General features: G+C 43.4%; 1 protein-coding gene across 1 annotated transcript in view; it reads right to left on the reverse strand.

Annotated features, from left to right (window-relative positions):
- Positions 1 to 11,531, reverse strand: part of mgaa (MAX dimerization protein MGA a) — a 46,109-nt gene that overhangs the window by 14,516 nt on the left and 20,062 nt on the right. The window contains exons 6-15 of the mRNA XM_020621321.1: positions 10,388 to 10,501; positions 9,318 to 9,440; positions 7,783 to 8,621; positions 4,466 to 4,742; positions 4,191 to 4,318; positions 3,742 to 3,903; positions 2,838 to 2,912; positions 2,006 to 2,111; positions 1,122 to 1,504; positions 8 to 115 (exon numbers count right to left, since the gene is read on the reverse strand). Coding sequence (XP_020476977.1) covers positions 8 to 115; positions 1,122 to 1,504; positions 2,006 to 2,111; positions 2,838 to 2,912; positions 3,742 to 3,903; positions 4,191 to 4,318; positions 4,466 to 4,742; positions 7,783 to 8,621; positions 9,318 to 9,440; positions 10,388 to 10,501 — 2,315 coding nt within the window. The remainder of the gene's footprint in view (positions 1 to 7; positions 116 to 1,121; positions 1,505 to 2,005; positions 2,112 to 2,837; positions 2,913 to 3,741; positions 3,904 to 4,190; positions 4,319 to 4,465; positions 4,743 to 7,782; positions 8,622 to 9,317; positions 9,441 to 10,387; positions 10,502 to 11,531) is intronic.

Raw genomic sequence — 11,531 nt, forward strand, 5'->3', positions numbered from 1 at the left:
CTCCCTTCCCCCCCCCCTCCTGCTGCTGGTCTTCCAGAGGCTCTTCCTCCTCCGTCCCCTCCTGCTGCCGGTCTTCCAGAGGCTCCTGGTGTTTGATCATCTGTCTCAGGTGGTCCTGCAGAAACATGCAAGCCGTTCCAAAGATAGCACCATGTGTCTAACATCTTTATCTTTGTAGTACAACACTAACATCCTCCTGCCATGCCCCCCTCTGTTATGGAGTTCCCCAGGAGTCTATAATGGGTCACATTTTATTTAGGGTGCTTACACACCTTAATTCATTTGCTTTGGTCCGAATCAGTTGACGAGTTTGTAAACATGTAGCAATGTCTCCTTGGTTCGGTTTCGTTTCACACACAGAAAAATCCAAGCGCACCAAAACACGTCACATAAAACTACGTGAGAACATTCTCTCCGCTTATTGGTCAGATGTGTCTGCCACGAGAACAGAAAAAGTAAATAAAGTCCACGTTTCTGTGACGAGAGAGGATGGAGGTCAACATACGCGAGTTGGGCCTCGCCCTGGTTATTTTGTATTACGCTACTTGCATTTACCACTTAAACCAAGTCGCACAGTTTGAAAATGAAGCACGGTTACGGCTGGAAAAGAATGTATTGATGCATTGGAGTCGCCGAAGATGCATATCCAGGCAATACAGGAGGCAGCGTGCGTGGATATTATTGAACTGTCATATGTTAATCAGTCGAAGATATTACCGAAGATCCATCAGGTATGTATATTGCCATCCAAATTTTGAAAGTTACAAAAAGTCAATTGCTCGATATGAACCTCGCATCTCCTTGCAATGATTTATTAAGATCTTAAGTAATTAAGTCAATCGTGTGATTCACGGCCTTTGGTCCCGTTTTGGTTCAGTACGCGTTCTCACCAGGAGGACCGCACCAGAGTTCGCTAGATGATGCGGATCGAGACCACCTCATTTTGGGGGTCTCGGTGCGGTTGTTTTGGTTCGCACTCGAGTGCGATTACCGTGTTCACACCAGACAAAACGAACCGCACCAAGAGGAAAAACGAACTCTAGTTTGATCCAATCAAACTAAATGCTGTAGGTGTGAAAGCACCCTTATACTCACGCCCCAGTGTTTAGGTTTCTGCCTACCTGTTGTTGTTTTGTGTCCGTCTCTTGTCGATGTGGATTCATGTCTATTTGTCGTTCTTGTTGTGGTTTTTGTTGTAATGCAGGTTTCTCCCACCCCACTTTGGGAGTGGAGATGTAGATTTTATACTGGATGCAGTGGCCAGTGCCATTCTCGTCCACAGTGTGACTGATGGGAGTGATGAGGTACTTCCCGATCCAGAATGGATTATCTAGCTGGTTCTGAGCCATTGCCTCACACAGCTTCATCAATATGTGGTTTCGGTTGGCGTCGCTCTCCCACTTACACTCTGCCAAGATGATGAGTCGCTTCGATGGCTTGGTGGGAATCTCGGGGGGAGGACTCGGAGGCTGGCTGATGGGAGTAGGCTGGATTGGTTCATCTACTGAAGAAAATAAGATGAATCACTTTTTATTCACAAATAAACATCAGAAAAGACAGCAGACCTTGATGCCTCCAGAGAAAAGTGTCATAAAGCCTATATTCGGGAAAGTCTGATAAAGGAAGTTAAAATGATCTGCCTCAGATACCCTGGACACTGATCCTCCCAGCTAGTTGACAGATGCAAAAGCACCACAAAAGGACTACAAACATATGCTGTTTTATAATCTGTCCACACTTGGACCCAGTTAGGTAGCAGCAAACTGAGAATGGATTATAGCGTTACTCTACTTTTGACCTTTGTAAATTACAGATGTTTTAAAAGTAAGACTTTGCCTCTGCTTTGTCAGACCTGCAGATAGCCTGCATTAGCTTCAAACGATTTTTATGAAGCAGACTGATCCTGGTTCTGTTTGTTAGGTTCATTCAATACAGATTTTTCACAAGGTCTTCTGTGCAGGGTGTGATGGGAGGGTGGAGAAGGAGTTGGTATCAGCAAACCTACCTGGAGGAGGACTGGAGGGTCTAGTCGTTGCTTCCATCAGTGTCAGGTCTCTCTGTTTCAATGATTTGAGCCGAACAGCTTTAGGCTTAACATGTTTAGCTGCCTCCTAAAGAACAAAAAATTTCACTGTCAGAAAATCTTCATTTCAGTTTATTTCCAGATGTTTTTAACAATGCTGTGTGGTTGTAAGAGCACGGCTCCTCCTTGTCTGGCCCCTAACAGCGCTAACAGTCCCTCCTAACTGAAATGGCACCTTCTGATTAAGTTAGGGTTGAGATGGGCCTTTTGACTAATGTCTCTATAGTGTCTGTTTTCTATAAACTCATGTTTGCTTATCATCACTAAACCAATGAATGCCAGATGACTGTCTACATCGAAGTAGCAGAGGTGTGATATTTAACGCGACATCCAGCATGATGTAAATCACACGTCAGAAACAGGAGGCATACAGGCCATGCTTTCATAAGAGCAGTGGATGATGTGCTTTTGCTCATTTACAACACGATCTGGACTCAGGCAAAGTTGTTGTGCATCATTAAAGCATGTTAACACAAAATCAAAGTCACAGATTCAAGGATTAAAACCCCCAGTGGCATCACATAAATAACATGTCAACTAGAATTACAGCTTTACAGTTGTATGACTCGGCTGGGAATGGGAGACGTAACGTCACGGTGACCACCAAAATACAATTCTTTCATTCTTGAGTCCAGGTGGACATTTGTGCCAAATTTGAAAAACAGAGGTGCAATACTGTGGAAATGTCCCGTCAGGTGAAACATTTTACCTCAGCTGTTGCCACAACTGTTCTCTAGTATAAGTGGGTTTTTACCTTTTGTTTCTGGGTCTTTCTCATTCCGCTGTAACCTCTGACCCTTGCACAGCTGCTGTTGTTCTCTCGGCTCATCTGGAAACAAACATAGAAAACTCAGCACAGCCGAGTGTTTTGCTGCACAGACTCCTCCTCTGGCAGATGGTGAGGTTTGTGTATTTCATTTCACTGCTGTTCTGTCTGTTAGGGATGGGCAATGATTTTCAAATAGTCATAAAAAAAATATTTCACCATTTCATGCTAGTATGGTTTTGTCTTTAAAAACAAAGAGCCACTGGTTTCCCTTACTTTTACCAGCACCTGGAAATAAGGCGATAACAAGATCAGTATGTCATTTTACTACAGTGCCAAACACCAACAGGAGAAACATGCAGAGACCACCGCCATCAAAAAGTTCTTTTGAAGTTTGACGGCATCTGATCAACCGAGGTATACGGTCCCATCATGAAAAAAAATGCCCACCCCTACTATCTACAGACGTGGCTGAGCGTGTTGGTACCTTCCACTTGAAAGCAAAGATCCATTTTCTCTGATAAGAGCTAAAACTGACAACAGAAATTGTCATCCACTGCTCTCTAGTCCATCTTTAATATAAATTACAAGATGGGCTTCATTTTCCTTGTAGCATATTATTTTAAATAACACAACCAATGAAAAGTGACATAAGTGTTGGGACTGTATCCTGCTCCAGTTCTCTCATCTTTGATGTGACTCTCAGTCTTCCACAGATGTTCAAGCTGGACTTGCATCAGGAGTCTGAGCTTTAGATGCTCCAGTGTTTCCTTCCCATCAGTCTCTGTGCTTTCAGATGTTCTGGCTCATTCTCCTGCTGAGGACCATGAGCTGCAACTAAGACAGAGGTTCTGACTCTGGACACTGTTTCTCTGCAGAACACCTCAATCACCTTCCGGTTTGATGGAGGACACAGCACAGCTGAGCCTCCTCCGTGTCCCACAGTGGGGGTGCTGCTGTCCTCTGTGGAGACTTCAGTGATTCTCCTGTGAACGCTGAGCTGATGTGATGAAACAGCTTCACCTTTCTCCACTGAAACTGGCCGAATGACTGATTATCAGACCGAAGACACCTGTGATCCCAGCTGGAGACAAATATCACTACAAGAGAATATATGAGAAGAACTCAGCTCTTTTCATACTTTCTTGGCTTCATTCTAAATCAAAGGCTGCAGGTATGACGACAGCAACAAGAGCGAGTTAAGGGAAACCCTTTTCAGAGAGAACACAGTGTTTCTTCAGCGAGGTGGAAGGGAACCAACACTTTGAGCCACGTCCATGTACTTACGAGATCTAAAAGGCATGACTATGTGATTGTATGTGACAAACTGTGAGTTGTTACACTGGAGCGGAGTAGGGAGGCTGGTTCAGGCACATAGACTGGATCTGGATCCGAGTCTCTACCATCCCTCTTCCACAGAGTCCGGACCTGCTCAGTAGGCTGGGTAACACTGTCCACCTCTTTGAGAACTACAAATCAAACAAAGCAGAAGAGAGCAGTGAGATCACCTTCAGAGGCAGAGGCTTTTCTGCAGTTTTACCTGACACCAAAATTCCTCTGAGAGTTGTCCTCCACCTGCATCATCACACTGAAGGTACTGTTGGTGGCGTACTTACTATAGGCCATCTTCATCCTCCTCTTCCTCCTGCTCTTCTTGTTGTTTTCCTGGTGGGAGGAGCTGGAGTCGGAGCCATCCAGGTTCTTGAGGAGGACTACCTTCTGTTTAAGGCAGCTGCAGCCGAATATGCAACGAAGGCGGCCACAGTGGCTGATCCTGGAGCAGTGCAACAGACTGGAGCAGATGCAGCCAAGCCGGCAGAAGTCATTCAAACAAGGGGGAGCCCGTCTCTGCATCAGCCTGATGGGAGCAGTCGGGTTCTCGCTGACAAAGCCCTGAGGAGGATCCAGTCGGTTACAACACCTGGACTGTGACAGGTACTGTGGGGGCTGAATTCAAATGTTTGTCAAACATTTACAAAGCAACTTGACACCTGAAAGTCAAAACATCCTGAGGCCAACAGCAGCTCGAGTTTTGGTGGGGACACACATGACAACTGGCTGAAACCTACAAAGACCAGACAGGTCACACTTAATGACTGGTTGTGCCAACCTGTGCAGATTTTTAGTCCTTGACTAGGAAGAAGTACACACATTATGGCTGATTAAACACTGGGGACAACACAATGAATGGCTGATTGGAAACCACTGGTTTTCAGCTGTCCAGCGCACCTTCACACTAGTCCCTTTTGCTCACCATTGCTGAATCTTTACCATTTGTTTAGTGTACATCTCAATCGGCCAACACATTAGTGACGTCATTAGTCGCCAACATCAGTAAAAAATATAAAAAACAAACAAAACAAACAGAAAAACAACACTTCGAGACTGACAGCGACTGGATCTCAGAACTAAATGCAGCTATAAAAAGGTCCTCACCACCCTCTGAAGTTTTCGCCTTCTGTTTTGTTACAACGTTGAATCATGATTGAGGTCATTTGGCTTTTTCTGACAGTGATCGTATGAAAGTAAATGAATGAATGAATACCTGTTTTAATTTTAAATCTAAATTTTCTATACCGCTTAGTCCCAAACGCGAGAGGCAGGGTACACCCTGGACAGGTCACCAGTCTATCACAGGGTTGGCATGTAGACAAACAACCACACACACTCATACTCACACTCACTCCTAGGGTCAATGTAGAGCCACCATAAGCTGCATGTCTCTGGACTGTAGGAGGAAACTGGAGTACCCGTAGAGAACCCATGCAGGCACAGGGAGAACATGCAAGCTCCGCACAGAAAGGCCCCGGGTCGGCCAGGGCTCGAACCCGGAATCTTCTCGCTGTGAGGCAACAGCACTAACTACCGCACCACCGTGCTGCCACGCTACTTAAATATGTACAACAGAAAATAACTGGCTGCAATCACAGTGTGGAAGAAGTACTCAGGTGCTTTACTGAAGCAAAGCCGGTGTGAAAATACTGTTACATGAAAAATGCATATATGATTTGCTTAATGTGAATAATACTTTTTTAACTACACACTCCAGTCTTATATACATGTTAGGGACTGTTTTCAAATTAATATTCAAAATCAGATTTTTTTTAAGGGAACACTGTACCTGGTTTATTTATAAGAAGTATACACCTATAACAGATTCCAGTTGTTGTGCTACATTGTCAGTGATGATCGGTTTCTACAGCCGCCTCCACCTCTGGGCATCCAAACACCGAGGTTGCCTCTTTGCTGCGCTACAGCATCTTAGGCACTTTAGTGTTTACATTCTGTTTCTAAATGTGAAATAGCAGGAGTGTAAGTAGTTGTTTACAAAACTGAATTATTAGAACAGAGGGGAATAAAATAGCAATAAAAGCAAGTTGTGCTCTTGTCAGAAGGAAAAAAATCACTGGTGCCAGAATTTTAACTGCAGTCTCTGTGTTTATATTTATATTTTATATATTATATAGTATACAGTGTCTTTTCGTGTCATCAGTGACAAAAACCCCACATTAAACTGCTGATGATTCAATGTTGTAACAAAATCAAAGATGAAAACCTCCAAGTTGGCTGAAGACTTTTTATAGGCGCTGCAGTCATTACATATTGTACACTACATGATTTTATTTGCTGACTGTCGACACCAACTGACCCAGACTGGAACAGACTCGGTCCAACTGGGTCCGACCAGTAGTCATGTGCAATTTGCATTCATAATTAGCTCAACAGCCGTCCTGTGTGTCCCCACCTTTTAAAAAAAACTCCTAAAGGACTGTCAGTCCACATTTTAAGACCCCAAAGTTTTTGGTCTAAGAGTGATTCAAAAAGCATCTTAGAACTAAAAATTAAAAGTCTTAAATAGTCTGTGAGAGGTTCAAGACAGGCCAGAGGACCCTGAGACCTGCTCACAGTTTTGTACCACTAGCTTCTGGTAAGAATACAATAATGAACTTTAAATTCAGAAACAAGTCAAAACCTGAGAGATCTCAGTCTGTCAGAATTATTCCCCAAACCAGAACCGGTCTTCAGACCCTACTTTGATTGACATCAATTAATGACCAACTGCAGTTAAAACATATATAAAGGCAATTTCATGTAGCACATTGACTGTTGACTGCTGCACAGGCTGCTCCCATGCAGCATACATTCTCTTATTATATTCTGATATATTTTAATTATATTGTTGCATTTGCTGCTTAAAGTCCCTTAGATTTTGTGTTACTTATTTATCTACTTTATATTTCATTTGTATTTTGTGACATTCATGTGGACGGCAAAGTAAGAATTTCATTGCACAGGGAAACATGTTTCCTAACTGTACATATGACAAACACTTTGACTTGACTTGAAAATCAGAGCTGTATGTAGAATTGCCTGCCACATCACAGTCTGATCATTTGCTTTGTCAGCTGGAAAAATATCAGATGCTGATGGTGTTTGACACCAGATGCAATACTTCGTATTTTTCTTTGTTTCATGGCTGAAAACTGTGATGCAATTAATATTTGTAATGTCCAACAGTGTATCATCTATGGACTGCTAACTGCAGCTCCATATCTCCTGCTCTGGTGGGACAACATATTAGTCTAAACCTCACAAATGGGTGCGTCACCTCAGCCAAAACTGTACTCAAGACAGTTCAACTCAAATGTAACGGACATAATTTCATCTGGTGGTGATGTGGATATTTTCTGGTATCACTGTAAACATTTACAAAAATAATTCAAACTGCAAACTTGTCTTTAGGCCTCAAACATGCACTTTAGTGAGAAAGAACATTAAATCTGTTGCAACTAAAACTATTGGGCTAATTACTGATGAAGCATTGACAAATGAAAAGAATCTAACACATTCTACTAGATTTTTGTTGATCAGAGGATCATGTTCTGGTCTTGTTGCTGGCTTGGAATCATCACCCCATTAACAACAATCTCACCATTAGTGTGAAGAGTGAGGTCAGGGCAATGGTGGCCCGCTCCTCAGTGATGCTGGTCCTGGGTCGGCCCTCCCATACCACACCATCCTCCAGGTCCTTCTGTTTCAGCAGAGCTCGCGTCATCACCAGGCCACTCCCCTTCCTGCAGGTTTCATCACCCTGATCAGCGGTTCCCAGCTCAGAGTCCGACTCCAGAGGAGCCATGTCCCTTGAGATGCCTGGCGGGGGGGCTGTGGACCTGGATGGACTGAGGGTCTGGGATGAGGTCTTGGGTTTGAGTTTCTTCTTCTTCTTGAGGGCAGGGGTCTGAGGAGAGAGAGTTAAAGGTTCTGTATGGGCAAACTGGATCTTCAGGTGTTTTTTCTTTGACTTAGGAGGTTCAGTGACAGGTGCTGTGTGCACTGATGGAGGGGTGGCTGCTGGGGTATGGACTGCAGCCTGTTTAGGGACCAGGTTTCGTTCAAGTGTTGGAACTGGGGGAGGTGCACATTCTGGTCTGGGTTTGTTCTGTTTTGGACCTTTCTGCGTCTTCTCCTCTCCTTTGTTGGAGGTCTTCTTCTTTCTGAGGGAGAGTTTGGGTCTCTTGGAGGGGGGGACAAACCCAGATATGAGGTCTGAGGTAGGGAAGGTGATGGCCTCCTTCTTCAGGACGCTGTCCAGGGTCCGAACATAGCTGGTGCTCCTGGTGGGGAGCTCGTACAGTACCGGTTCCACCACAGGCTGAGAGAAACTGGCAGCTCGCTCATCAATCAGCTTCCCTTCACTTTCTAGATACTCGTCCAACATGTCACTGCAGAACGCAGACAGGTTTTTCTTAGGCAGATCTGAACTGGGACCAGCTGCAGGACATGAGATAAAACATAAAAAGAGACAAGACTGAATTTGACAAGTTGTTGATAGAGATGTTCTGAGCCAATTCTAAATATCATTTTGGGTCTGATCCAGGCATATTTTCATGGATCATTATCAGCTAAAATCCAGTCCTTTCCATTGTTGCCCACCAACTCTTAGACCCTCCCAGCGAGCCACACCATTGCACTGGGACCAGGTTTCTACCTCAGGAAACATGGGAGGCTGTCTGTTTCCAGCAAACAGCTCCACACGCTGAGGTCATCACTCTGTGTCACTGATCTCTGCTCTGTTCACACTAGTCCACTAGCTTATCACATTGCACAGAACGAGCTGAAGCTGTTTTCCGCTCACTCTCACTCGTGTAGCCAGCAATTCCCTCACTGTGTATTATTTGGACATAGTTTTCCCTTCTCCGAAGTGTTTCTGTAGGTTCCTCTGTGCACATTTTGTACACTGAGTTTCCAATGTGCGAGTAAATAGGTGTCCCGAGGCGCACGCCAGATGATACACGCAATACCCTTTTAATATGTGCCACTGTGTGCACGACCTGAATCATTGTGAATCTAAATTTGACCGGCACAGAATTGGATTTCTCAGACTGATTGGCTGTCACCGGTCATGGCCAATCAATCAATCAAACAGGCCAATTCTGTTCTCCCACAGACCGATTGGTGCATCTTTACCTTCAGGTTTGGCCAATGATGGAGTGGACGGAGCCTCTGGAGGAGTGAATTTCTCTCTCCAGCCTTTAATCTGGGTCACATCTGTCGTTTTTCCTGTTCTGGACACAAATGCTGCAGAAACACCTGGACAAGAAAAGCAGAATAAACAGGGAATGACTTAGAGGTGTCAATGGTAAACAAGCACAAACCGCAGCATTTCAAAAACGGTTAAAATGCCAAAATGGAAATGAGTAATATGTTCATTAGAGGAAGAAAGCTGATGCCAGGCTTAATTTCTTCCCTGCTTCGTTTACTTATTCCACTATGAAACGGCATACACCTTATTTTAGTACTTATTTTTATTTTATTGCTTCTTTCTACTTTGTTAAAATGTACTTTTTCCTCATTTGCATTTCTTAGTTTTTGCCATTTCCTTCTTTCATCTGCGGGTTTCTGTGCTTGACGTCTTCTCACTTTTTTATTTAGATACTTATATATTAGTTTGTTGTATTTTAAATATACAATACATAAAATACAGTTAGATCTACAACAATGCGTCAACTAAATGATTAGTTGCTCAACAGACAAGTCACACATTTGAATAGTTTTTAGTTTCAAGAAAAAAGCCTAAATGTGACAGTTCCAGTTTTCAGATTTGCAGCTTTTCTTTGTCTTGCATGACAATAAATTAATTACTTTTAGGTTTTTGACTCTTCATTGGATAAAACATGACATTTTATAACAGTGGATTTCAGGAAATTGTGATGAGCTTTTTCATTTTTCTGCTGTTTTGCAGACCATATGATTAACTGGAAAATAACTGGCAAGTTAATCTATAACAAATATAACCGTTAGTTGCAGTAATAAAATATTCTCATGGAAAATAACAGACAAAACCCCTGAAAATAAAACTAGTATGTTTACAGGCACATTAGTAGTTCACATGAAGCCAGCTAGTTACACAAACCAAAAACCTCAGGATGTCGTTTCCAAGCTCAGACCCGCAGCTCTTTTATGAAGGTATTTTATGAATATTTAGGCTGCAGTTCAGAGGCAGATCTCCAGCTCTGTGTCAGTGCGAAGGTACCAACCCTGAGACAGAGGCAGCTCCACAGAGACTCCTGGCGGAGGGATGGGCAGGCAGACTCCCAGATACTGCAGGTCTATGGCCAGAGTTGAATCCAGCAGGTTCATCTTGAGACCAACTGAGATTTACAGAGAGAGGAACAGACACACAGAGGTCATCAGTTTGTGTCTGGAGGAAATATCATTCATCTTTTGTTCGAGTTCACTCAGCTTGTACCTCTGGAAGCAGGGAGGGATTCTAACACACACACACACACACACACACACCTATTTAACCCCTCTTCCTGGTAACAACCACGGTACACTCCATTTTCATTCATTCATTCATTTTCTACTGCTGGGAGGAAGCCGGAGAGAACCCAGACAAGCACGAGGAGAACATGCAAACTCCACACAGAAAGGTGCCGGGTGGGGCCCGAACCCAGAACCTTCTCACTGTGAGGCAACGGTGCTAACCACTGCGCCACCGTGCCCTGCCCGGTACGCTCCTATTCTCCTGTAAAATGAATCCTCATTTAAATTACTTAAACCCATGCCTTGGATTTTAAAGTGGATCAGAATTTCTTCTTTTATTTTATCAGAGCGGATCTTGACTTTTGTGTGAAAATGGAGGAAGACAAACATGCTTCTGCTAATCTGGACAACAATAACAAAAAGCCTTCACACTCTGAAAGAAACCTCAAAAATATGTTCATTCTTAGCTTGGAAACAAAAAAAACATACAGTATTGTTCAAAATAATAGCAGTACAATGTGACTAACCAGAATAATCCAGGTTTTTAGTATATTTTTTATTGCTACATGGCAAACAAGTTACCAGTAGGTGCAGTAGATTCTCAGAAAGCAAACAAGACCCAGCATTCATGATATGCACGCTCTTAAGGCTGTGCAATTGGGCAATTAGTTGAAAGGGGTGTGTTAAAAAAAATAGCAGTGTGGCATTCAATCAGTGAGGTCATCAATTTTGTGAAATAACAGGTGTGAATCAGGTGGCCCCTATTTCAGGATGAAGCCAGCACTTGTTGAACATGCATTTGAAAGCCTGAGGAAAATGGGTCGTTCAAGACATTGTTCAGAAGAACAGCGTACTTTGATTAAAAAGTTGACTGGAGAGGGGAAAAACCTATAAAGAGGTGCAAAAAATGATAGG

This window comes from Monopterus albus, unplaced genomic scaffold (assembly GCF_001952655.1).
Source record: "Monopterus albus unplaced genomic scaffold, M_albus_1.0 scaffold258.1, whole genome shotgun sequence".
Lineage (NCBI taxonomy): Eukaryota > Metazoa > Chordata > Actinopteri > Synbranchiformes > Synbranchidae > Monopterus > Monopterus albus.